The 27,964-nt window shown below is 48.8% G+C and overlaps 1 protein-coding gene across 1 annotated transcript in view; it reads left to right on the top strand.

The window, feature by feature from the left end:
- MCTP2 (multiple C2 and transmembrane domain containing 2) overlaps positions 1 to 27,964 on the top strand; it is a 192,602-nt gene that overhangs the window by 34,228 nt on the left and 130,410 nt on the right. The window contains exons 2-4 of the mRNA XM_060260234.1: positions 5,346 to 5,886; positions 8,820 to 8,882; positions 10,027 to 10,135. Of these exons, the coding sequence (XP_060116217.1) occupies positions 5,407 to 5,886; positions 8,820 to 8,882; positions 10,027 to 10,135 (652 nt within the window). The 5' untranslated portion in view covers positions 5,346 to 5,406. The remainder of the gene's footprint in view (positions 1 to 5,345; positions 5,887 to 8,819; positions 8,883 to 10,026; positions 10,136 to 27,964) is intronic.

The following is a 27,964-nucleotide window of genomic DNA, read 5'->3' on the forward strand; positions in this document are numbered from 1 at the left end:
CGGTGAAGATATTGGATTTATATCCCGCCCTCCACTCCAAAGAGTCTCAGAGCGGCTCACAATCTCCTTTACCTTCCTCCCCCACAACAGACACCCTGTGAGGTAGATGAAGATATTGGATTTATATCCCGCCCTCCACTCCGAAGAGTCTCAGAGCGGCTCACAATCTCCTTTACCTTCCTCCCCCACAACAGACACCCTGTGAGGTGGGTGAGGCTGAGAGGGCTCTCACAGCAGCTGCCCTTTCATGGACAGAGTCTCAGAGTGGCCTACAATCTCCTTTCCCTTCCTCCCCCACAACAGACACCCTGTGAGGTGGGTGGGGCTAGAGAGGGCTCTCACAGCAGCTGCCCTTTAAAGGACAACCTCTGCCAGAGCTATGGCTGACCCAAGGCCATTCCAGCAGGTGCAAGTGGAGGAGTGGAGAATCAAACCCGGTTCTCCCAGATAAGAGTCCGCACACTTTAACCACTACACCAAACTGGCTCTCCAGTGGGACGGTGGGACCACGGAGGTACAGTAACTGGGAAAAACAACAGAATACTCTCTCCCTTTACAAAACTATTTCTCAGTATAATAGATACAGTCTTCAACAATTCATAACAGTGTTTCAGTACAGAAATGCAGTTAGAAAACCATCCATGGCACAACATAGCTACTGTCCACAAATCATAATTCTTTCTCAATCCAGTCCGACGATAAAAAGAACTGGTCCAATTTCATTTTGAATATGGGCTATCCTTCTTCTAGGGACACAGCTATTATAATGACAGATAGAAACTGGTGTTCCATAAAACATTTTATATATATATATATATATAAACCCAGAGGAAGCCAGGAATTGTTGGGCACTTCAAGTCTACTGAACCTATGAATATGGAAAACGGTCCCTAGAAGAAGAATAGCACATATCCGAAATGAAATTGGACTGGTTCTTTTTATCGTCGGATTGGATTGAGAAAGAATTATGATTTGTGGACAGTAGCTATGTTGTGCATAGAATTATGTGCAAAGAATTATGATTTATGTTGTGCACTGGGTGGTTTTCTAACTGCATTTTTGTCCTGTAACACTTACGGACTGTTCTTTTCCACTTCACGAAATATAAAGTTTCTTTTTTATGGCCAGGGGAAGGAGGTGTTACACACATCCTTGTGATGTTGAGAAGTCCTCTCAGGATGTGGTAACCACGGCCGTCTTTCCCGATTCTGGCAGGAGGGTGGTTTCGAGAAGAGCTGGGGTCTGTTGTTTTCCATGGTGACTGAGTCTTGGAAGGAAACGGCTTTCCTGTTTGAAATATTATTTAGAGAACAGACTTCACAAAGGACTTGCCACAGCGTGAGAAGCAGGAGGAAAAGACGGCTGTTGCCGTTATGAGCCTAGCCTGTCCTGAAAACATCTTCCAATAGCGGAGGGACTTGTTTGTATTTTTCCTGAAGGGCGTGGAATATTCCATTTCAATAGGATTCCATTCCATTCTTTGTGTGTAGAAGAAGAAGACTGCAGATTTATTTCCCGCCCTTATCTCTGAATCAGAATCTCAGAGCGGCTCACAATCTCCTGTATCTTCTTCCCCCACAACAGACACCCCGTGAGGTCGGTGGGGTTGAGAGAGCTCTCTCAGCAGCTGCCCTTTCAAGGACAGCTCTGTGATAACTATGGCTAACCCAAGGCCATTCCAGCAGCTGCAAGTGGAGGAGTGGGGAATCAAACCTGGTTCCCCCAGATAAAAGTCCACACACTTAGCCACTACACCAAACTGGCCCTCCAGTGTTCTCTGCCTCCAGAAGAGTACCCCTGTGGGTTTCTGTATGCATTTCACTAATAGGGGCACTTCTTCCAGGATAAGAAATGGAACAGCCTCCCCTGAAGATAGGGATGCTGGAGGACAGGTAGAGATCGTGAGTGTGGTACCTCAGTCCTCTCTATTGCAGGCAGACTTACCTACTCCCAGAAAAGGCTGAATGGAAGGAGGCCAGGTGTGAACAGAACATCGCACAGAGATGCAACGGGTACCCTCCTCGGTGAGGAAAATTTTGGGATAAGCTTTGGACTCAGCTGAGTCTGGATACAGTATATGAGTCATACATATAAGAGGCATAAACTGCAATTATCTATTTCATACATCTGTCAATCAAAGCTTACTTGCATAAAACACATATTTTAAAATTTCTGTTCAGCTTTGTTCTATCTTTTCCTGATTATTTCACATCTGACCATTTATTGTTACTGGAGTCTTGGTAGAGGTCTTTCACATCGCCTACTACCAGATCAATTTTTAAATGGAGATGCTGGGGATTAAACCTGGGACCTTCTGCATGCCAAACAGAGGCTCTATCACTGACTCACAGCCCCTTCCCAATGGAAGGTTAGGTTTGAGGTTGACTAACATTCATGTGCCATCCCCAACTTGTTTTGAGCGTGTATTGTGAGTACAGGTGTATGTGTAGATCCAGATTGCCAGTTTGGTGCAGTGGTTTAGTGTGCGGACTCTTTTTGGGAGAACCAGGTTTGATTCCCCACTCCTCCACTTGCAGCTGCTGGAATGGCCTTGGGTCAGCCAGAGCTCTCTTATCTGGGAGAACCGGGTTTGATTCCCCCCTCCTCCACTTGCACCTGCTGGAATGGCCTTGGGTCAGCCAGAGCTCTCTTATCTGGGAGAACCGGGTTTGATTCCCCACACCTCCACTTGCAGCTGCTGGAATGGCCTTGGGTCAGCCAGAGCTCTCTTATCTGGGAGAACCGGGTTTGATTCCCCACTCCTCCACTTGCAGCTGCTGGAATGGCCTTGGGTCAGCCAGAGCTCTCTTATCTGGGAGAACCGGGTTTGATTCCCCACGCCTCCACTTGCAGCTGCTGGAATGGCCTTGGGTCAGCCATAGCTCTCTTATCTGGGAGAACCAGGTTGGATTCCCTACTCCTCCACCCACAGCTGCTGGAATGGTCCTTGGATCAGCCAGAACTCTCTTATCTGGGAGAACCGGGTTTGATTCCCCACTCCTCCACTTGCAGCTGCTGGAATGGCCTTGGGTCAGCCATAGCTCTCTTATCTGGGAGAACTGGGTTTGATTCCCACTCCTCCACTTGCAGCTGCTGGAATGGCCTTGGGTCAGCCAGAGCTCTCTTATCTGGGAGAACCGGGTTTGATTCCCCACTCTTCACTTGCAGCTGCTGGAATGGCCTTGGGTCAGCCATGGCTCTCTTATCTGGGAGAACTGGGTTTGATTCCCCACTCCTCCACTTGCAGCTGCTGGAATGGCCTTGGGTCAGCCAGAGCTCTCTTCTCTGGGAGAACCGGGTTTGATTCCCCACTCCTCCACTTGCAGCTGCTGGAATGGTCTTGGGTCAGCCAGAGCTCTCTTATCTGGGAGAACCGGCTTTGATTCCCCACTCCTCCATTTGCAGCTGCTGGAATTGCCTTGGGTCAGCCAGAGCTCTCTTATCTGGGAGGACTGGGTTTGATTCCCCACTTCTCCACTTGCAGCTGCTGGAATGGCCTTGGGTTAGCCATATCTCTCGCAGAGCTGTCCTTAAAAGGGCGGCTTCTGGGAGAGCTCTCTCAGCCCCACCTACTACCTCACATGCAGTCTGTTGTGTCGAGGGGAGTTAAGGAAACTGTGAGCTGCTCTGAGATTCAGAGTTAGGGACGGGGTATAAATCCAATATCTTCTTCAGATGGGTAGCTGTGTTGGTCTGAAGCAGCAGAGCAAAGTATGAGTCCAGTGACACGTTTAAGATTAGTAGAGTTTTATTCTGGGTGTAAGCTTTCGTGTGCATGCACACTTCTTTAGTTACAAGGAAATGGAAGTTCCCAATCCACAGGGCTTTTTTTGAGCAGGAATGCCGTTCTGGCTGGCTTGCTATCAGGGGGTGTGGCCTAATATTCAAATGAGTCCTTGGTGGGCTTTTTCTACAAAAAAAGCCCTGTGTGAAACAATGGTGACATCAGAGGATGTGGCCTAATATGGAAATAAGTTCCTGCTGGGCTTTTTCTACCAATAAAAGGTGTTTAACAACACCTGTGGCGCAGAGTGGTAAAGCTGCAGTACTGCAGTCGAAGCTCTCTGCTCACGAGCTGAGTTCGATCCCAGCAGAAGCTGGGTTCAGGTAGCCGGTTCGAGGTTGACTCAGCCTTCCATCCTTCCGAGGTCGGTACAATGAGTACCCAGCTTGCTGGGGGGAAAGTGGAGATGACTGGGGAAGGCAATGGCAAACCACTCCGTAAAAAGTCTGCCATGAAAACATTGTGATGTGACGTCACCCAGAGTTGGAAATGACTGGTGACTACCTTTACTTTTTAACTTTTTAACAACAGACTAATTAAAAAAAACCCACTAGGAAAGCGAGAGAGAGAGAGAATGAAACCAACACTGTGGTTATTTTAATCTTCACAGCCACTCAGGCGAGCCTTATCTGGCCACACCCAGTTCTGTAAAACTCTTTTGATTGGCACTTTGGGCACCACAATGCAGAACTCTGTGCTCAAATAACCCAAATGGGAAGAGGATGGTCCGCAGAGATTTTCATGGGGCTCATAGGCTTCTAGGGAAGTTCTGCAGAAAAGGAAGTGATCGAGCTGCATGCGTGCATGCCAAACGAGTACAATCCATGCACAGATTCATGCCAGAGCACTGAAACAATTTTGCATGGTGTTCCTTGGTACGTTTATGACTTATTGCGAGTCTTCACGCATGCTGCTTCCTACCCAAAGACTCATAACCGGCGTTTTTGGCTGTGTCGCAAACTTCCTAGAGTGTTAAATCAACATGTCAAGGAATCGGTCAGGTTAAATTGTGCGGTTTTCATTTAGGGAAATGGGCTTACTCAGACTGGCTCTTTATAGCCTCTTGCATTGAATGTTGGTGTGGCGTGAGTCTTGGATTATAAAAAAGGTTGCAGGCTTTTGGGTTCGTCACACTGAAGTTTTGTGTCCCAATTCTGTATCTCTGCCCTGCCGCCAGTTGGTGACTCACCCCAGAGAGACGGGTAACTCCAGAGAGCGATTCCTAGTAGCTATTAAGCGGAACCTGTTTATCACTTTGGAGAATTCCAGTTGGGTTCCCTCCTGGAAGCTATCAAAATAGCTCCCCCTGTCTATTTTTACACTCCTGACTTGTGTCGGGATTGTAGACTCCCCGATTTCCTTCCGAGAAGAATAACATTTGCCCACGATTTCGGAAAACAAACCAACCGACCTGGAAGGGAATTAGTAAGGCGATCTTTTTTTTTCCCTTGAGAACCCATTCGAAATATCTGCTCGAGACATTCCGATACGTAATCTGGCAGTGTACCTCTCTGTAATGCCTGCCTAAGTTTCCCCTCTGCTATGTTTGTTTTGTCCTTAGAAGTCGGTGAGCGGATTCCGAGCCAGCAAAACCCCTCGGCTGTGGGCGGCTTGGTTTGATTATGGATCTGGAGAAAACCTCCGTCTGGGAATCCCTGAAACAGAAAACGAAGCCTTTGTTGCACAACCTCAGTATCAGAAGGACTAAGAAAAGCACCACCAAAACGATGGAGACGAGGACAATGCGCCCCTTAGACCGACGTCTCAGCTCCTCGGTCCCTGACATGCTGAATGTGGACACGGTTGTCGAGGAACACACCACCTGCTCCCGTTCCAAACACTTGTCCACGGTCCTCCCGAGCGGTTTTGCCGCCTCGGAGATGTTCCTGCAGAACAGCAGCAGCACTTCTCTGAAACAGGACGAGGAGGATTGGCAATGGAGTCATCAGGAGACGGTGCACATGGAAATAGGGGTGAGAGGGACGGAGGAGCCCGTCGCTTCCGGGCTGGGGTCGGAGCTGCAGCAGAAGTCCTCCAAAGAGCTCTTTGACCTGCTACAAAGGAGCAGCTTCAGCAGCGACCTCACGGAAGACACCATGGAGGTAAGCGTGAAACTGAGGTTAGCCAAACCTATCTCAGCCTGGATGGGGGGAGTCAGGTGAGGTAGCTGTGTTGGTCTGAAACAGTTGCAACGAAGTTTGAGTCCAGTGGCACCTTGAAAGCCGACAAAGTTGTATTAAGGTATGAGCTTTTGTGTTTTATTCAATGTACACGAAAGCTCATACTTTGAATAAAACTTTGTTGGTCTTAAAAGTGCCACTGGACTTAAGTGTTGTTCTTCCGTGTGGAAGGGTCATCTTCTGGGACTCTTAAATGTGTACTGAGAGCCAGTTTGGTGTAGTGGTTAAGTGTGCGGACTCTTATCTGGGAGAACCGGGTTTGATTCCCCACTCCTCCACCTGCAGCTGCTGGAATGGCCTTAGGTCAGCCATAGCTCTCTTATCTGGGAGAACCGGGTTTGATTCCCCACTCCTCCACCTGCAGCTGCTGGAATGGCCTTGGGTCAGCCAGAGCTCTCTTATCTAGGAGAACCGGGTTTGATTCCCCACTCCTCCACTCGCAGCTGCTGGAATGGCCTTGGGTCAGCCAGAGCTCTCTTATCTGGGAGAACCGGGTTTGATTCCCCGCTCCTCCACTTGCAGCTGCTGGAATGGCCTTGGGTCAGCAAGAGCTCTCTTATTTGGGAGAACCGGGTTTGATTCCCCACTCCTCCACTTGCAGCTGCTGGAATGGCCTTGGGTCAGCCATAGCTCTCTTATCTGGGAGAACTGGGTTTGATTCCCTGCTCCTCCACTTGCAGCTGCTGGAATGGCCTTGGGTCAGCCAGAGCTCTCTTATCTGGGAGAACTGGGTTTGATTCCTCCCTCTTCCACTTGCACCTGCTGGAATGGCCTTGGGTCAGCCAGAGCTCTCTTATCTGGGAGAACCGGGTTTGATTCCCCACTCCTCCACTTGCACCTGCTGGAATGGCCTTGGGTCAGCCATAGCTCTCTTATCTGGGAGAACTGGGTTTGATTCTCCGCTCTTCCACTTGCGGCTGCTGGAATGGCCTTGGGTCAGCCATAGCTCTCTTATCTGGGAGAACCGGGTTTGATTCCCCACTCCTCCACTTGCACCTGCTAGCATGGTCTTGGGTCAGCCATAGCTCTCTTATCTGGGAGAACCGGGTTTGATTCCCCACTCCTCCACCTGCAGCTGCTGTAATGGCCTTGGGTCAGCCATAGCTCTCTTATTTGACTGGTCAAAGCTTGTTTCAAACAATGCTTTTTCGAAGGTAGGACCACGAAACTCTGCCCCAAAACAGCAAGTCAGATGGAGAAACAAAGTCTTGACAAATAGGCATTCACTCAAACTAATACGTTTGAGTAGATGCCTATTTGTCAAGACTTTGTTTCCCCATTTGAGTTGCTGTTTTTTGGAACTAATACAGTTTGAATTGCTGTTTTTTTGGAACTGATATGTTATTTCCTGCATTATGCATGGGGTTGGACTAGATGACCCTGGAGATCCCTTCCAACTCTATGATTCTGTGAACCTCTCCTCTGTTTTTGTCCTCACAACGGCCCTGTGAGGCAGGTTCAGCTGAGAGTGTGACTGGCCCATGGTCCCCTAGGGAGCTTCCGTAGTAGACTGGGAATTCAAACCTGGGCCTCCCAGATCCTAACCCAGTGCTCCAGCCATTACACTACACTGCCTTTTTCTTGACAAGAGATGCAGCTCAACCTGTAGCTTAATGTGGCGGTCCCAGAGGCTCACCGGTGATTTTGCTTGAGGGGTTTAAGCCTGCATTAGACTAGGATATGTGGGAACTGAGTTTGAATCCCCCACTCTGTCCTGAAAGCTGTCTGGGTGACCTAGGGCTAGCCACACACTCATGACCTGACCTAGAATCATAGAGCTGGAATGGACCTCCTGTGGTCATATAGTCCAACTCCCTGCACAATGCAGGGCATTTACAAATACCTCCCCCTACATTTACAGGATCTTCATTGCAAGCAGATGGCCATCTAGCCTCTGTTTAAAAACCTCCAAGGAAGGAGAGCCCACCACTTCCTGAGGAAACCCGTTCCACTGAGGAACCGCTCTAACGGTCAGGAAGTTCTTGAGCTGGGAACTCTTCTGATTTAATTTCAACCCGTTGGTTCTGGTCCTATCTTCTGGGGCCGCAGAAAACAACTCCGCACCATCCTCAGTAGGACAACCCTTCAAGTACTTGAAGGTGGTGATCATATCATCTCTCAGCCACCTCCTCTCCAGGCTAAACATGCCCAGCTCCTTCAACCTTTCTCCATAGGATGGTCTCGAGACCCCTCACCATCTTTGTCACCCTCTGGACCTGTTCCAGCTTGTCAATATCCTTCTTAAAATGTGGTGCCCAAAACTGAGCACAATACTCTGGGAGGGACGGTGGCTCAGTGGTAGAGCATCTGCTTTGTAAGCAAAAGGTTCCCAGGTTCAATCTCCGGCATCTCCAACTAAAAAGGGTCCAGGCAAATAGGCGTTAAAAACCTCAGCTGGAGACCCTGGAGAGCCACTGCCAGTCTGAGTAGACAATACTGACTTTGATAGACCGAGCGTCTGATTCAATATAAGGCGACTTCATATGTTCATATGTGAGGTCTTACCTACCCCGCTGGGTTGTTGTGAGGACCGAATGGAGGAGAGAAGAATCTAAGCCACTTTTGGGTCCCCGCTGGGGAGAAAGGCAGAGTCTAAATGAAATACGTACAAATATAAATAAAAAGCTCTCCGTCCTACACGCTGCTTGAAAGGATTCAAGTGTGAGAACTTTCTGATCCCTTCAGGCAAAACCATGCCCGCAGGTGGGAGCCACAGTAAGGATCACTCCGGTATAATCCTCTTATTCTGCCCTGCTTTTCTCTTGAAGGGCGCCTGAGTAGAAACCTATCAGACAGCAGGGCAGTGTGACGTTGGTGTTCTTGCTGCAGCCTAAGGGTCTGTTTGTTTTTGACAGCGTTCCTGCGGAAGCTCCACCTTCGACTCCTCGTGTTCCTCCCAGCTGTTTGAAGAGTCTTTTGTAAGTGATTCCCCCCCCCCCCGCAAAAACACCCCCAATTGTATCCCAGGCAACAAACTTGGACTGGTATGGCAAATATCCTCCCACGAGGCACTTGCAGGAATTGTTCTCCTGTTCTCTGCTTTAAAGTCCAGTGGCACTTTAAGAGACCAAGAAGATTTTGGGGCTCTCTTCGTCAGAGATAAGTTGTAATGGCGATCCCTGAGTCCTTATAGCCCAGTCAGAAGGTGGGAGGAGGTGTTGCGGAGAAGCATACAGCACTTTTTGGCCTAGGGTTGCCAAGTCCAACTCAAGAATTATCTGGGGACTTTGGGGGTGGAGCCAGGAGACGTTGGGGGGTGGAGCCTGGAGCAAGGGTGTGACAAGCACGATTGAGCTCCAAAGGGAGTTCTGGCCATCACATTGAAAGGGACTGCGCACCTTTTCCTTTCTTAGGAAAGAATGAAGGATAGGGGCACCTTCTTTTGGGGCTCATAGAAATGGATCCTTTTTGAAACTTTGGGGGGTGGGTGGGTTTGGGGAGAGGCACTGGATGCTATACTGAAAATTTGGCGCCTCTACCTCAAAACACAGCCCCCCCCCCCCAGTGCCCCAGATACCCGCGGGTCAATTCTCCATTATTTCCTATGGGAACTAATCTCCATAGGGAACAGGAGAGTTCACAGCAGACATTTCTGTCCCCTCCTCTCCCTTTCTGATGCCCCCTGAAGCGGGGGGAAGGCCTCCAAACCAGGGGATCCCCTGCCCCCACCTGGGGACTGGCAACCCTGTTTTGGCCCAAGAAAAGTGACGGTGTTAATAATAAGATTCGGCACCATAATAAGGCTGTAAAGCATGGTGTCATAACAAGGGAGAACAACTGATGGAAAAGTTGCTGGAATAGGACGCCCGCTGCCTCAACCAAAAAGCCCGGCAGAATAGCTCTGTCTTGCAGGCCCTACAAAATGGTAGTAGCTCAGCTAGGGCCCATATCTCAATAGGGAGCTGATTCCAGCAGGCAGGGGCCGGAACCAAAAAGGCCTCGGCCCTGGTCGAGGCAAAATGTGGAGACCTTGCTTCTCAGTTCCTAGAACTCGGCCTCTGGGCTTCACGCCTGCTCTTTATGGGAACCGAAACTAACGGTATTTTAAAAACTCTTTCTCAGGTCCTTCCGGAAGGAAACGATGGGCTGAGTAAATTGCCCAGCGCCTTCGCCTATCTCTTAACAATTCATCTGAAGGAAGGCAGAAACTTGGTCATTCGAGATCGGTGCGGTGAGTTCCACCCCTCCTCTTGTTTCCCCTTTCTGTCTGGTTGATAGAAAAAAAAAAAGCCATTGCACAGAAATCAGGTGGTTTCTTGGCTGACGTCTCAAATGTAGCATATTTGGCGTAAAGTGTTGTGCGTTCGTGCAAGGAACAAGGAAAGGAAAGCCCTCAAGATTAGATTTCTGAAGGTGAAGACATCTGAGACGTTCTCTGTGAGCCGTAGGTCCGTAGTCCGTCGACAGATTGTGGTTTCTTGTATCAGCTATGCAAACTGGCACACGTTGGCTATTTGGAATAGCATCCTGGCACTGATCCCTGAGTCTAGCCCCGCCCCTTCCTCTTGAGATTTCACAGCTCCAGATTTGCAGTGAGAAGCTCTAAGAACTTAAAAAAAAAACAGCAAAAGCTGAGGTTCTTGAAGTCTTGTGTGAAGCTGCAGAATCTGAACAGCAGTATGTGAGAATACACAAGGTGAGACTCCTGGTACGTTAAGGGCAATGTGGTCTGCTGAGATGAGCAGTCTGCTGAGAGCCAGTTTGGTGTAGTGATTAAGTGCATAGACTCTTATCTGGGAGAATTGGGTTTGATTCCCCACTCTTCCACTTGCAGCTGCTGGAATGGCCTTGGGTCAGCCAGAGCTATCTTATCTGGGAGAACCGGGTTTGATTCCCCACTCCTCCACTTGCAGCTGCTGGAATGGCCTTGGGTTAGCCAGAGCTCTCTTATCTGGGAGAACCGGGTTTGACTCCCCACTCCTCCACTTGCAGCTGCTGGAATGGCCTTGGGTCAGCCATAGCTCTCTTATCTGGGAGAACCGGGTTTGATTCCTCACTCCTCCACTTGCAGCTGCTGGAATAGCCTTGAGTCAGCCATAGCTCTCTTATCTGGGAGAACTGGGTTTGATTCCCCACTCCTCCACTTGCACCTGCTGGAATGGCCTTGGGTCAGCCATAGCTCTGGCAGAGGTTGTCCTTGAAAGGGCAGCTGCTGTGAGAGCCCTCTTGGCTCCACCTACCTGGCAGGGTGTCTGTTGTGGGGGAGGAAGGGAAAAAAGATTGTGAGCCGCTCTGAGACTCTGAGATTCAGAGTGGAGGGTGGGATAGAAATCCAATGTCATTGTCTTCTTCTCTCCAGGGTCCTGGTGGAGGTCTTTCCCATCACCTACTACCAGGACTTTTTTTGGTAGCAGGAACTCCTTTGCATATTAGGCCACCCATCCCTCATGTAGCCAATCCTCCTGGAGCTTGCAGGGCTCTTCTTACAGGGCCTACTGTAAGCTCCAGGAGGATTGGCTACATCAGGGGGGTGCGGCCTAATGTGCAAAGGAGTTCCTGCTGCAACCCCCCCCCCCGCCTGCTGCCGGACTTTTAGCTGGAGATTCTAGGGACTGAACCTCAGGTCTTCTGTGTGCAGAACCACTGAGTTCGGACCCTTCCCTAAACGAAGCTCCCACCTGCTGAGTCAGACTGTTGGTTCCTCGAGGTCGGCATTGGCTTCTCCGACTGGCAGCTGCCCTCCAGAGTCTCGGGTGCAGGTCTTTTTATATCATTTACTACAGTGGTGTAGGAGGTAGGATCTGGGGAGACGCAAGTTGGAAGCCCTAGTCTGCCTTGGAAGCTTGTTGGACGACCTTGGACGAAAGCGGCTGCGCGGCCTCACTCCCGGCTGCCTTCCCTGCAAGGGGAGACAGCCTCTGAGCGAAGCACAGCAGCCTCGAGGCCCCTTTTGCCTGCCCAGCACCCAGGTGGATGAAAGAGGTCCCATCGCTGCACTCCGACCCTCATGGGGGGGGGGTGCAGATAGGACTGTCATACCCCCGGGCTGGGAGGGGGAACTTCCCCTGACATCACCGGCACGATGACATCACCCGCTAGTGACATCATCACGCTGGCAGCATCGCGTGCCAGCCGCTCTAGGCATTTCTGGGAAAACTCTATAGTTTTCCCAGACACTTTGGCATTTTGGGAGGGAAAACTCTATGGTATAGAGTTTAGAACATGTGTTCCTAAACTGTACTTTTTACTCTGACCTGCGCTCCATTCTCATTGACCCCTGTCTGAGTGAGCAAACTCTATGGTATAGAGTTTTTACCTCCCAAAATGCTGAGAATACCATAGAGCAATTTCTTTCAGGTTTGATTCCCCACTCCCCGACTTGCAGCTGCTAGCATGGCATTGGGTCAGCCAGAGCTCTCTTATCTGGGAGAACCGGGTTTGATTCCCCACTCCTCCACTTGCAGCTGCTGGAATGGCCTTGGGTCAGCCAGAGCTCTCTTATCTGAGAGAACCAGGTTTGATTCCCCACTCCTCCACTTGCAGCTGCTGAAATGGCCTCGGGTCAGCCATAGCTCTGGCAGAGGTTGTCCTTGAAAGGGCAGCTGCTGTGAGAGCCCTCTCCAGCCCCACCCACCTCACAGGGTGTCTGTTGTGGGGGGAGAAGATATAGGAGATTGTAAGCTGCTCTGAGTCTTTGATTCAGAGAGAAGGGCGGGGTATAAATCTGCAATTCTTCTTCTACCTTCCAGCTCTGTGTTTCTATCCATTTATGAGAAAAGGTGGACTGAGATTATAGACAGATTTGTGAAAGTGGGAGAGAGGAAGGCAGTGGCCACAACTCTTGTGCGAAAGCAGACAAAGTTCCCCTTCTGGCCACCCGAGAGGAAGAATTCATTTACTTCCTCGCTTTAGAACAGAAGGACATGGGGTTGGGAGGATCTTATCAAGAGGCTTTTCATGCACGAAGAAGAGAGAGCACACAATTTTCTGGATCCCTGCTTTCTCCGTCTTCAGCAAAAACTCAATTCATGTCAGCACAAGCCCAGCGGTTAATGAGCTTCGCCAAACAAGTACAGAGGCAGAGACAAATTATGCCGCTTGTTCAATCGGTCTGCGTCATTTTATGGTTTGCAGGGGAAATGCCAATTTGGGATAGCTTGCTGCAAAACCCTCAATTGGGTAGAAGCTTTGTCAAAATGCTAAATTCACAAGTTTCCAAGTTGGGGAATGTAAACTCTCCCCCCCCCACACACACCCCACTTCCACCATCTTGGATCATCTGGTATGGATGCTGATATTTCTGTTTTAATTACTTAGAGCAGGGGTCCTCAAACTTTTTAAATAGGGGGCCAGTTCACTGTCCCTCAGACTGTTGGAGGGCCGGACTGTTGTGGTGGCTGCCGTTACTGTACAAGGCCGCGGGCCGTCAGTTCTCTGTCTTCTGCATCTCTCTCCCTTCCCCACACCACACACCCCGGCCTGGGAACTCACCTCACCTCGGTATCACCTCACACTCTGTCTCTGCCGCCTCAGCCCAATGCCGGAAGTGTGCGTTGCTAACGCGAGTTTAGGTCGAACGTCACTTCCGGTCTGATTTTGCCATAACCCGGCGGGCCGCATAAACGTCCTCAGCGGGCCACATCTGGCCCGCGGGCCGTAGTTTGAGGACTCCTGACCTAGAGATTCCTTTACAATAGAAAAGACTGAGAGTTCCGTAGCATCTTAGACCAACAACATTTGTGGCAAGGTGTGAGCTTTTGTGAGTCACTGCTCATTTCTTCAGATTGCTAGTCTGTTCACATATGGGGTGGGCCGCAATTTAGCTGTTCCAGATCCATTATATTTCAGAGCATAAATGCATTCTTAAAAATCTCATCCACTCTTTTCAATATTGATGGTATTTATAGCCCAGCTTTCTCACAGGCACTGCACGTAGTTTACATGTAGTGAGGCCGGGGGTCATTTTGGGCAGGAGTTTAGAGGAGTGGAGCTCTGAAACCTCTAGTTTTATTGTGCTCTTTCTTTCTTAACCCCCGCCCCCCCGCCCGTACTTGCTTCTGGGCTCCATGGTTCAACCCCCCCCCCCCGTGAGAATTTTACTAAACTCTTAAGACTTTCTAATATTTCCCCCCACAAAAAAATGGGAAAATACCCGAACCCATACAAAGCAGAGAGATGGAAATCTTCCCCATGCCGCTACGGCCGCACAGGAGAAAGTCCTTTAAAAAGTCTGATAGGAGTAAAGTTTTGTTATGACAATTCTAATTCAAGACGCATTTTAAGGGAGAATACTGAGCTGGTATCATTTAGTCCACCTTCCAGATGATGTCAGGGGTGTGTGGCATATGCAAAGGAGTTGTGCTAATGAGCTCCGGCACCTCTTTTTCTATGAAATGACCCCTGAGCGAGCAGTATGGTCAACAAAACAGGACATTGATTAACCAACGTATTAAGCATTTAGGCCACGGATATCAAACTCATTTATTGAAGAAGATGAAGAAGATATTGGATTTATATCCCGCCCTCCACTCCAAAGAGTCTCAGAGTGGCTCACAATCTCCTTTACCTTCCTCCTCCACAACAGACACCCTGTGAGGTGGGTGGGGCTGGAGAGGGCTCTCACAGCAGCTGCCCTTTCAAGGACAACCTCTGCCAGAGCTATGGCTGACCCAAGGCCATTCCAGCAGTTGCAAGTGGAGGAGTGGGGAATCAAACCCGGTTCTCCCAGATAAGAGTCCGCACGCTTAACCACTACACCAAACTGGCTCTCCTTTATGAGGGCTGGATCCAGCCAGGCCATATTGGTAAGTTTGGGAGCCCTCTGGAGGAGGGCCGTGTAAGCTGCTTTGGTTCTCCTGGGGAGAAGAGTGGGTTATAAATGAAGTCAATAATACATTATTTCAGGACTACTGTGATTTCAAATGACAGGTTGCTTCCTGGGGGCTGGGCAAAAGATTTGTAGTCCTGGAAAGGTTTAGCAACTTCTTAAGGCAGGCAGGCACTCAGCTTCCAACATTGTATGCACAATTGGGTGATAATCGGTAAAGGGATAAATGCCTTTGTCTGTGGCATTTGCCCTTTTTCTTTTTTAAGGTCTTCACTGTTTCATTATTTTAACAACCCTTTTGTATGAACCAGAGCAGTTCTGTATTCGTTCTCCATCAAGCCTTCTTGCGGGCCTATTGTAATGCTTTGCCTGTTGTGTAACTCCTTTTAAAACCAGAAAGCTTTTTTTTTTAAAAAAAAATATGTAAATACATTTTCTGCATCTAATTTCTGGAACTGTAAGTTCAGTTTTTATTTTTTTTGACTGCTGTAGGAGAAAAATAAAATATGAGATTCTATCATTTCAAGGGTGCCCTCTTGTGGCTGTTCTTAAACATTGCATGAGCGTCTACCTGCTATTGGTTTTGCCAGAGCATTTTTTGAGCAGGGGCACACCGGCGTGCAGTTGGGGCCAGGGGGTGTGGCCTGATATGCAAATGAGCTCCTGCTGGGCTTTTTCTACCAAAAAGAGACCTGGGTTTTGCTGGGGGACACGCACGGTCCGCAGTTCTTATGCGATAGCTTTTCAAATATTTCACAACTAACGACATCGTTTTTGCTTTGCGCACAAATGTGAGGCTGCCGCATACAGAATCTGATCATTGATTTATCAGTGTCAGTACTGTCCTCTGGCAGGGTTGCTGTGTGGAGGCCGGCAGTGGCAAACCTCTTACGTTCCTTTCTTGCATCAGCACAGGTTGGCTGGGACTGGACAACGTTCTTCATAGGGTTGCCAATCCCCAGGTGGGGGCAGGGGATCCCCCGGTTTGGAGGCCTTCCCCCAACTTCAGGGTCATCAGAAAGCAGGGCGGGGGGAGGGGAATGTCTGCTGAGCACTCCATTATTCCCTATGGAGACCGATTCCCATTGGAAATAATGGAGAATTGATTTGCAGGGATATGAGGCTTTGGGAGGCTCTCTTTTGAGGTAGAGGCACCAAATTTTAGCATAGAATCCAGTGCCTCTCCCTAAAATACCCCCCGAGTTTCAAAATGGGTCCAATTCTATGAGCCCCAAAAGAAGGTGCCCCTATCCTTCATGATTTCCTATGGAAGGAAGGCGTTTAAAAAGGTGTGCAGTCCCTTTAAATGTGATGGCCAGAACTCCCTTCCATGTTCAACTGTGCTTGTCACACCCTTGCTCCTGACTCCACCCCCAATGTCTCCTGACTCCACCCCCAAAGAATCCTGGCTCCACCCCCAAAGTCCCCAGATATTTCTTGAATTGGACTTGGCAACCCTAGTTCTTCACCACCAACAGTGTTTCTCCAGGGTCTCCCATGAAGGCGTTTCACATCACTGATCATCTGCACATTTTAAACTGGAGCAGCAGGGATAAAACCTGGAGCAGGGATGGCCAACCTTGCTTAACGTAAGAGCCATGTAGAATAAACATCAGATGTGTGAGAGCCACAAGACATGAATGTCAGATGTGGGAGGGAGAGATGGAGGAAGGAAGGAAAATAGAAAAAATAGATGGTGGAGAGAGGGAGGGAGGGAGAAGTGGAAAGAAAGCAACTTTAACTTTAAATGCCTTATCTGAGCTAGCCGATTGGGGGGGCCCTTTGAGAGCCACACCATAGGTGTGAAAGAGCCACACGTGGCTCCTGAGCCACAGTTTGGCCACCCCTGACCTGAAGGATGGATTTATCACTGGCTGCTAGCCATGGGGCAAAAGGTAACCTCCACATTCAGAGGAGGAGAAGGAGGAGAAGAATTGGATTGTATAGCCCAGGTGTGTCAAACATGCAGTTCAGGGGCCGAATCAGGCCCCCCGGAGGGCTCCTATCAGGTCCCAGAGCAATTGGATGTCTTCTGCTTCCTTCTCTCTCTCTTTTGCTTCCTTCTGCATAACAGCTTGTTTTTCCAGGCTTGCTCAATTGCACAGGAGCTACAGAGCAAAACCTCTATTTTCTCCATTGGCTGAGGGTCCTCCCTCAGGGAGAAAGGGGGGGGGGAGAAATAGCTTGCTTTGCCAGGCTCTCTCAATTGCACAGCAGAGCTACTGAACCAAACCACACTTTCTTCTATTGGCTGAGGCTCCCCCCGCCAGTCCCCTGGGGAAGGAAGGAAAGAGCCAGAGCTTCCTTTGCCCAGTTCTCTGGTTCCCATGGGAGAAATACAAAGAAAGCACCTTCAAGACCAATGAGTGCTAATGTTTTAAGTTTTTAAAAATATATATTTGTGCTTGTCTGTGTTCTTTATAAAATTTATATCTCTGCTACCTAATCTTGAATAGGTACACACATGGCCCAGCCCGACATGGCCCGGCCCAACCTGACATGCCCCGGCCCCTCAAGGTCTCATTTATGTCAGATCCAGCCCTCATAATAAATGAGTTCAACACCCTTGGTATAGCCCACTCTCCACCACTTGAAGAAGTCTCAGAGAGCTTACAATCACGGACTCTTACCTGGGAGAACGGGTTTTGATTCCCCATTCCTCCACTTGCAGCTGCTGGAATGGCCTTGGGTCAGCCAGAGCTCTCTTATCTGGGAGAACCGGGTTTGATTCCCCCCTCCTCCACTTGCAGCTGCTGGAATGGCCTTGGGTCAGCCAGAGCTCTCTTATCTGGGAGAACCGGGTTTGATTCCCCCCTCCTCCACTTGCAGCTGCTGGAATGGCCTTGGGTCAGCCAGAGCTCTCTTATCTGGGAGAACCGGGTTTGATTCCCCCCTCCTCCACTTGCAGCTGCTGGAATGGCCTTGGGTCAGCCAGACCTCTCTTATCTGGGAGAACCGGGTTTGATTCCCCCCTCCTCCACTTGCAGCTGCTGGAATGGCCTTGGGTCAGCCAGAGCTCTCTTATCTGGGAGAACCGGGTTTGATTCCCCACTCCTCCACTTGCAGCTGCTGGAATGGCCTTGAGTCAGCCATAGCTATCTCAGGAGTTGTCCTTGAAAGGGCAGCTTCTGGGAAATCTCTCAGCCCCACCTACCTCACAGGGTGTCTGTTGTGTGTGTGTGTGTCGGGGAGGAAGGTAAAGGAGATTGTGACCGCTCTGAGATTCAGAGCATAAGGCAGGATATAAATCCATCATCATCATCTTCTTCCCTTTCTCTCCCCACAATAGACTGTGGGGCAGGTGGGGCTGAGAGAACTGTGACTGACCCAAGGTCACCCAAGCTGGCTGCATGTGGAGAAGAGGGGAATCATGGCCGGTTCTTCAGATTAGAGTCTGCTGTTCTCTACCACTGCACTGTAGCTGGCTCTTAAACCTCTGAGTACCAGCACCAAGAGACAACATTAGGGAAAGGTCTTGGCCTCTGTGCCACATGGTTGGCCCTCCAGAGGAACTGGTTGGCCACTGTTATCTGCCAGACACGTTATGGTGGGCACAATCACAAAATGGCCGCCTCTGGAGGTGATCTAACCACAAAATGTCAGGGAGCAAGGTTATAGACGGCGAATAGTAACTCTTTGATATTTCAGGCAGAAGTCCTGTTCGACAGGGTGTCTTTTAATCTGCACAACCCGGGCCTCAGATTCAGCAGGAGCTCACAGGAGCACAGCTCCTGAACCTTTCTGAGGTTTCCCCCTCTTCCTCCCCGCCTACCTGGTCCATTGAAGAGTAGGTGCAGCTGCATAACAATCCCTGGATTAGGAGAGTGGGCAGCCGGCCAGCCACCAGGGGCTTTGTCACGCCCCCAGCAGCCCTCCTTAACCCCTGGAGAAGCCCACACCACCCTTTCTCCACTTCCTAGGTGATTTTGGGTGGTGGGTGGCTTGTTGGGGGGCGGTGGTCCAGGAGAGCCCCAGGCAAGTGAGACCTGACTGGACTAGCTGGATCTCTAGCCAGCCCAAGCAGGCCTCATTCACCTGGGGCTCTGCTTTCTTGCATCGGGTTGCTTTTGGCTGGTGGGGGGGGGCATATGCTAATAAGTTATGCTAATGAGCTCCTACATCTATTTTTCTACAAAATGACCCCTGGCACAACCTATCAGGAAACTTCTGGGCAAATGTGCCGTATAGCCCCTCCTACTTTTGCAAAGTATTTGGCAGACAGCTGATGTCATGGCTAGGGTTGCCAAGCCCAATTCAAGAAATATCTGGGGACTTTGGGGGTGGAGCCAGGAGACTTTGGGGGTGGAGTCAAGATAAAGGCTGTGACAAGCATCATTGAACTCCAAAGGGAGTTCTGGCCATCACATTTAAAGGGACGGCACACCTTTTTAAATGCATTTCTTCCATAGGAAATAATGAAGGATAGGGGCACCATCTTTTGGGGCTCATAGAATTGGACCCCCCTGGTCCAATTGTTTTGAAACTTGGCGGATATTTTGGGGAGAGGCACTAGATGCTATACTAAATATTTGGTGCCTCTACCTAAAAACATAGCCCCCTCAGAGCCCCCAATACCCGCGGACAGATTCATGTAGGGCTGGTCCATCAGTGGCTATTAGCTGCAATGACTAAAGGGAACATCCTTGGTTAGAAGCAGTTTGCCTCTTTGCACCAGTTCTAAGAGGTACCTCCAGGGAAGGCCATTGCCTCTGTGCCTTTTTTGTGGCCTTCCAGGGGAACTGGTTGTCCCCTGCGTGAAAGAAGATACTGGACTCAATGGCAGCTGGGGTTTTTGGCCACTGTGTGACACGGAATGTTGGACTGAATGGGCCATTGGCCTGATCTGACGTGGCTGCTCTTATGTTCTTATAATGGCCGGTTCTTAGCAAAAGGCTCAGCTTTCCTGTGAGAGTAATCTATGTGATTTTGCATGCCTCTCTCCCATAGGTTTATACCCCACCCATCTCTCTGAATCATTCTCAGAGTGGCTTACAATCTCCTTTATCTTCTTCCCCCACAACAGACACCCTGTGAGGTGGGTGAGGCTGAGAGAGCTCTCCCAGAAGCTGCCCTTTCAAGGACAATTCCTACTAGAGCTTTGGCTGACCCAAGGCCATTCCAGCAGCTGCAAGTGGAGGAGTGGGGAATCAAACCCAGTTCTCCCAGATAAGAGTCCGCATACTTAACCACTACACCAAACTGGCTAAACAGCCTTCCCACTTTTCTTTAGGGGATCCACTCAGCACATGTTCTTAGCATATAAAATGGCCCTTGAGAATTTCTAACGTTCCTTTCACTCTGGAAAATGTATTTATGGGAAGGGGCAGGAATAAGGTTTAAATCTATGTCAGATCCAAGGCTCTTGACTTGTGCTGCAGAATCGTATGGTTGAGAACTACGTATAACTCGGGAAATTGCTTGTTTTCTTGCCTGGTACAAGTGAAATGTAGTTTATTTTTAAAACTGCCCTTTAAAGAATTGATTTCAAGGGTGTTGAGACCTTGAAGCATTACGTATCTTTCCTTAGAACTGCAAAGCAAGTAGCTACGGGGAGTTTTCCAAGGTTGTGTTTATGACCAAAAGGAAGTTAAACTTTCTGGATTCCGTTATGCTTGGGGGAAGGAGGGGCGGGGGAGGATATTCCCCTGGCTTAACTTTGGGAGAGGCTATGCCTTAATGGTAGAAGAAGAAGAAGAATGCAGATTTATACCCCACCCTTCTCTCTGAATCAGAGTCTCAGAGCGGCTCACGATCGCCTTTACCTTCCTCCCCCACATCAGACACCCTGTGAGGTCGGTGGGGCTGAGAGAGCTCTTGCAGCAGCTGTCCTTTCAAGAGAGCTACGGCTGACTCAAGGCTATTCCAGCAGGTGCAAGTGGAGGAGTGGGGAATCAAACCCGGTTCTCCCAGAGAAGAGTCCATGCGCTTCACCACTACGTCAAAGAACATCTGCTTGGCATGCAAAAGATCCTACAAGCAGGGCTTCTTTTGTAGCAGGAACTCCTTTGCATATTAAGCCACACATCCTTGATGTAGCCAATTCTCCAAGAGCTTACAGGAAGCCCTGTAAGCTCTTGAAGGATTGGCTACATAAAAGGGGGTGTGACTTAATATGCAAAAGAGTTCCTGCTACAAAGAAAGCCCTACCTACAAGTAATCCCCGGCATCTCCAGTTGAAATGGCCAGTATTAGGGGATGGGAAAGACCTCAGCCTGAGTCCCTGGAGAACTGCTGAGTGGACAATATTGACTGTGATGCTCCAAAGGTCTGATACAGTATAAGCCTCTTTTGCAAACCGAGGGCTGTGGCTTCTTCTATTGAGTCAATCTGTCTGATGTTGGGTCTTCCTCTTTTCCCGCCTTCAGCTTTTCCTATCGCGATTGTCTTTCCCCCTGAATCTCGTCCTCCTTCTCATGAGGGGACCAAGGTACGATAGCCTTTGTGCATCTAGGGAGAACTCAGACTTGATTTAATCTATGCACGTCTGGGGTACTCAGGGGTCATTTTGTAGAAAAAGAGGTGCTGGAACTCATTAGCCCAACTCATTGGCATATGCCACGCACACCCCTGACATCACCGGAAGGTGTGCTCAATTAGATCAGCTCAGCATCTCCCTTAAAATGCTTCTTGAAATATAATTGTCATAATCAAGCCTGACCCCCATCATACTTTTTAAAGGATTTTCTCCTATGTGGCCACAGTGGTTTGGTGAATCTGCCTGCTTCAGATGTTTGGGTTATTTTCCCGTTTTTTTTTGTAAGGGGGAAATATTAGAAAGTTTGTCAAATCTTAAGAGTTGGCGTCTTTTTGGTCAAAAGTCAGGATTCGAATTGTAGCGTGGACAGGGGTGAACGTCCCTTTCAGTCCTGAATTTCTGCTTTTAGATCACGGCCGGAAATCTCGATGCTAAAATCCAAGTGAGGTTTTATTTCCCGGCCACTAGCAGCTGCGAGACAGACCATTGCCTCTTGCTGGAAAGATTCAGCTAAACTTACACTCGAAACATGGTACGATAGAATTTGGGAAACTTTCATTATGTCTCAAATTACTCAAAATGTATTCTCTTTACTATCGAAAACTAAATACATGCAATACTATTGGGATCCAGTTATTGTTTATCTTAAATCCAACAATGTTCTACCAAATCGATCAGATTATAATATATGGTTCTTGACATAAATGTGTTTATTCTATTCTTTATCAGTATTTTAAACACTGATATTAGACTAAGGATCATTAAAAAGGTAAAGGTAGTCCCCTGTGCAAGCACCAGTCGTTTTCGACTCTGGGGTGACGTTGCTTTCACAACGTTTTTACGGCAGACTTTTTACGGGGTGGTTTGCCATTGCCTTCCCCAGTCATCTACACTCCCCCCTCAGCAAGCTGGGGACTCATTTTACCCACCTCGGAAGGATGGAAGGCTGAGTCAACCTGAGATGGTTATCTGAAACCAGCTTCCGCTGGGATCGAACTCAGGTCGTGAGCAGAGAGCTCAGACTGCAGTACTCTGCGCCATGGGGCTCACCATTAGCTTTTCATTAACTATTCAGTAAACCTTAAAATGTAAATTTGATAAACATGGCGTCATCAGTATACTAATTTGATCAAGACGGAGTCATCAATATACTATACTTCCTTTGTGACTTTGTTTGAATGTTGGTTTATGGATACATACGTTGATCTGATCTCACACACGAATTGTTTCTTATGCTTGGAATGAAAACCCCTATGTTATGTCAGTTAAATTTAAAAAAAAATCAATGAAATTCAAATGGCGGAGGAGGCGAAATCGTAAGAGTTCCGCAAAATGCTCCCAGGGGGTTGGAACGATGGAGCCCAGAAGCAAGTTTTTTTGGGGGGGAGGCAAGAAAGAAAGAGCACAATAAAATGTAGAGGTTCCGGAGCTCTGCTCCTGTGAGCTCCTGCCCCAAATGAGGCCTGGGGGCATCTGTGCTCTTCATTGCATTGTGGAACTTGAGGCCATGGCCTTAGGGTCCCCTGGAGGTTTCCCTTACAGGCTCTGGCCTGACCCCAGTCTACTCGGCTTTCTATGTCTAGTGTCCCCCCCCGCCATATATTTGGACCCAACCTAAACTCTGGAAAAGTTCCGAGGGAACAGAGCTTCTTGGACCATTCTCCTTCTGACTGCTAGAGGGCAGCAGCAGCCACTTAAAAGCTCTCCGGACAACATCACCGGGAGTTGCATTCCATCTCACTAGTATTGGAGAGTGCTATTTTACTCCCATTTTACTCCAGCCACGTACAACAGCTGCTTATGTGCTTAGCAGATTCAGCAGGAGCTTACAGGAGCACAGTTCCTGAACCTTTCTAAGGGTTCCCTCTCTTTCTCCCCGCTAACCTTGTCCGTTGAAGAGTAGGTGCAGCTGCATAACAAACCCTGGATTAGGAGAGCGGGCAGCCAGCCAGCCACCAGGGGCTTTGCCAAACCCATAGCAGCCCTCATTAACCCCCGGAGAAGCCCATACCACCCTTTCTACACTTCTTATGTGATTTTGGGTGGTGGGTGACTTGCTGGCCTTTTGACTGGAGGGGGTGGCCCAGGAGAGCCCCAGGCCAGCAAGGCCTGCTTGGGCTGCTGGACCAGGTTTGATTCCCCACTCCTCCACTTGCAGCTGCTGGAATGGCCTTGGGTCAGCCATAGCCCTGGCAGAGGTTGCCCTTGATAGGGCAGCTGCTGTGAGAGCCCTCTCCAGCCCCACCCACCTCACAGGGTGTCTGTTGTGGAGGAGGAAGAGAAAGGAGATTGTGAGCCGCTCTGAGACTCTTCAGAGTGGAGGGAGGGATATAAATCCAATATCTTCATCTACCTCACAGGGTGTCTGTTGCGGGGGAGGAAGGGAAAGGAGATTGTGAGCCACTCTGAGACTCTTCGGAGTGGAGGGAGGGATATGAATCCAATATCTTCATCTACCTCACAGGGTGTCTGTTGTGGGGGAGGAAGGCAAAGGAGATTGTGAGCCGCTCTGAGACTCTTCGGAGTGGAGGGAGGGATATAAATCCAATATCTTCATCTACCTCACAGGGTGTCTGTTGCGGGGGAGGAAGGGAAAGGAGATTGTGAGCCGCTCTGAGACTCTTCGGAGTGGAAGGAGGGATATAAATCCAATATCTTCATCTACCTCACAGGGTGTCTGTTGTGGGGGAGGAAGGCAAAGGAGATTGTGAGCCGCTCTGAGACTCTTCGGAGTGGAGGGAGGGATATAAATCCAATATCTTCATCTACCTCACAGGGTGTCTGTTGTGGGGGAGGAAGGCAAAGGAGATTGTGAGCCGCTCTGAGACTCTTCGGAGTGGAGGGAGGGATATAAATCCAATATCTTCATCTACCTCACAGGGTGTCTGTTGCGGGGGAGGAAGGGAAAGGAGATTGTGAGCCGCTCTGAGACTCTTCGGAGTGGAGGGCGGGATATAAATCCAATATCTTCATCTACCTCACAGGGTGTCTGTTGTGGGGGAGGAAGGTAAAGGAGATTGTGAGCCGCTCTGAGACTCTTCGGAGTGGAGGGCGGGATATAAATCCAATATCTTCATCTACCTCACAGGGTGTCTGTTGTGGGGGAGGAAGGTAAAGGAGATTGTGAGCCGCTCTGAGACTCTTCGGAGTGGAGGGAGGGATATGAATCCAATATCTTCATCTACCTCACAGGGTGTCTGTTGTGGGGGAGGAAGGGAAAGGAGATTGTGAGCCGCTCTGAGACTCTTCGGAGTGGAGGGAGGGATATAAATCCAATATCTTCATCTACCTCACAGGGTGTCTGTTGTGGGGGAGGAAGGCAAAGGAGATTGTGAGCCGCTCTGAGACTCTTCGGAGTGGAGGGAGGGATATAAATCCAATATCTTCATCTACCTCACAGGGTGTCTGTTGTGGAGGAGGAAGGTAAAGGAGATTGTGAGCCGCTCTGAGACTCTTCGGAGTGGAGGGCGGGATATAAATCCAATATCTTCATCTCCCTCACAGGGTGTCTGTTGTGGGGGAGGAAGGGAAAGGAGATTGTGAGCCGCTCTGAGACTCTTCAGAGTGGAGGGCGGGATATAAATCCAATATCTTCTTCTTCATCTCTAACCAGTCCAAGCAAGCCTCGCTTGCCTGGGGCTCTCCTTTCTTAAGTCAGGTTGCTTTGGGCTGGTGGGGCGGGATATGCTAATGAATAATGCTAATGAGCTCCTCCATCTGTTTTTCTACAAAACAACCCCTGGTGCTTAGAGTGCCGCTGGGGACATGCGTAACAAATATGTGCCCCAAATTCACACAAGGAGGAGATATTTTTTTTTTAATGGTTGTAGTTTGGTAAAGAATCAGAACAACGTTGGAGTCTAGTAGCACCTTCAAGACCAACCAAGTTTTATTCAGAATGTAAGCTTTCATGTGCTAAAAGCACACTTCGTCAGACAATGAAATGGGGTACAGTGAACATATGAAGCTGCCTTCTACTGAATCAGCCCCTTGGTCCATCAAAGTCAGTATTGTCTGCTCAGACTGGCAGCGGCTCTCCAGGGTCTCAAGCGGAGGTTTTTCACGCCTATTTGCCTGGACCCTTTTTTAGTGGAGATGCCGGGGATTGAACCTGGGACCTTCTGCTTCCCAAGCAGATGCTCTACCACTGAGCCACCGTCCCTCCTGAGCAGTGCTCAGTGAGCAGTGCTACATATAGTTTGTGGGTAGGGTTAAGCATGCAAAATAGTACAAAGAATCCAATAGCACAATAGTGAAATTAACAAATGGAAAGAATAACGAGTTTGGTTTGGAGAGTATAAGTTGGGTGAGAAAACAGCAAAAGGCAATAAACATGTCAGAATTGGAGGATGATGGTGGGAGTTCAAGATCACACGGTGGTAAATGTGAAGTCTGTTAATTGCTCTGTTTCTCCTCAAGCATGGATTAAACCAGGGGTGTCAAACTCATGAGGGTTGGATCTGACATAAATGAGACCTTGTTGGGCCAGGCCATGTTGAGTTGGGCCGAGCCATGTCGGGCTGTGCCATGTGTTTAATCTATTTAAGATTAGGTAGCAAAGTCCTAAGGGAAATCAACCCTGACTGTTCCCTGGAAGGTCAGATGCTGAAGCTGAATCTCCAATACTTTGGCCCCCAAATGAGAAGGGAGCACTCCCTGGAGAAGACCCTGATGCTGAGACAGACAGAAGGCAAAAAAAGAAGGGGACAACAAAAGAGGATGAACAGCTTTAATGATGTAACAAATACGAATTTGAGCAGACTTCGGAGGATGGTGGAAGACAGGAGGGCCTGGCGTGACTTTGTCCATGGGGTCGCGAAGAGTCGAACTCGACAGTGCGACTGAACAGCAACAAAGCAAAGATATAAATTTTATAAAGAACATAGACAAACACAAATATATTTTTTAAAAAACTTAAAACATGCTTAAAACGTTAGCACTCATTGGTCTTAAAAGATGCTTTCTTTATATTTCTCCCATGGGACCCAGGGAACTGGGCAAAGGAAGCTCTGGCTCTTTCCTTCCTTCCCCAGGGGGCTGGGGGGAGCCTTAGCCAATAGAAGGAAGGGAGGCCTGGCTCAGTAGCTCTGCTGTGTGATTGAAAGAGCCTGGCAAAGCAAGCTCTTCCTCTCCCCCTTCCTCCCCAAGGAGGAGCCTCAGCCAATGGGGAAAAGAGGCTTTGCTCTATAGCTTCTGTGCAATTGAGCAAGTCTTGCAAAGCAAGCTGTTATGCAGAAGGAAATGAGAGGGAGGGAGAAGGAAGCAGATGACAGCTAGTTGCTCAGGGAGCTGACAAGAGCCTTCTGGGGGCCTGATTCGGCCCCCTAACTGCATATTTGACACCCCTGGGTTAAACTGAGAACATCTTTTTCTCAGATCACTTTTTTGTCAATCACTGTTTTCAGGAAGAAATTAACATATCTCAAGATGGGTAGCTGTAGGCCTCATTTTGGGCAGGAGCTCACAGGAGTGGAGCTCTGAAACCTCTACATTTTATTGTGCTCTTTCTTTCTTAATCCCTCCCCTCCCCTCCCCCCCCCCACCAATAATTGCTTCTGGGCTCCATTGCTCAAACCACCAGTGAGAATTTCGCTGAACTCTTTGACAAACTTTGGGAAATAACCAAAACCTATCAAGCAGACAGATGGAAATCTTTCTCATGCCACTGTGGCCACATAGAAGAAAGTAATTTCAAAAGTATGATGGGAGTAAGGTTTCGTGTGCTAACTTATTCAGTTTCTAGCTGTACCCGAAGAAGTGAGCAGTGACTCACGGAAACTCATACCCTTCCACAAATTTTGGGAGTCTTTGATTTTGTTCATTTTTTATGTGCTGCTGGATTCTTGTTCTTTGTTTCAAAGTGCATAGTTAGTGTGCTTCTAGGGTGGTGTTTTGGTTTTTTTTTTTTGCTTGGATGGAAAGCACATTAAGGCTGTTTCAAGCAATGGCGGGGGGAGTTATCTTCTCCTCTTGAACAGAGATTATGTTGAGGGAGGTGAGGGAGGGCAGAATTCAACTTTCTGAACTTGGAATACCTTTAAATGGACATCAGCTGGAGCTGGGGTGGCCAAAATTGCTTAACGGACGAGCCACATAGAATAAACATCAGATGTCTGAGAGCCGCAAGACATGAATGTCAGAAGTTTGAGAGCCACAAGACAAGGAAGGGAGGGAGGGAGGAAGGGAGGGAAATAGATGTGGGAGGGACAAGGGGAAGAGGTGGAAAGAAAGCAACTTGAACTTTAAATGCATTCTCCAAGCCACTGGCTAGCATGGTTTGGAGAAGTTATTTAAAGAGAAAAAAATGCCTTCTCTGAGCTGACTGGGCAGTGGGGACTTCGAGAGCCGCACAATGTGTTTGAAAGAGCCACATGTGGCTCCTGAGCCACAGTTTGGCCACCCCTGAGCTAGTGTGTGTCTGAGGCTGGGTGACTCAATATTGTGGTCATTTCCACTTGTTTCTGTGGGATGAATTCTCCCATTCAAGCCCGCTTAATAATTTACATGTTACAGTGAACTCATGTATAATCCATGTGCAGTTTTATTTTTTATTAAGTGTGCATTGAGTAATTCTCATATTATGGTCAGTGCATGTATGCCTGAATTCATGGTTGAAATCCCACATTTATCCTGGTTCCATTTATAAAGTTGGGCACACATTGGCCTGCTTGCAGACAGTTATATGCACGTACATGCAAAGTCTGTGTATGTTCACATGCCGAATGGTCTGGAATAGGGTTGCCACCTCCAGGTTGGGG

Source organism: Heteronotia binoei, chromosome 19 (genome assembly GCF_032191835.1).
Source record: "Heteronotia binoei isolate CCM8104 ecotype False Entrance Well chromosome 19, APGP_CSIRO_Hbin_v1, whole genome shotgun sequence".
Lineage (NCBI taxonomy): Eukaryota > Metazoa > Chordata > Lepidosauria > Squamata > Gekkonidae > Heteronotia > Heteronotia binoei.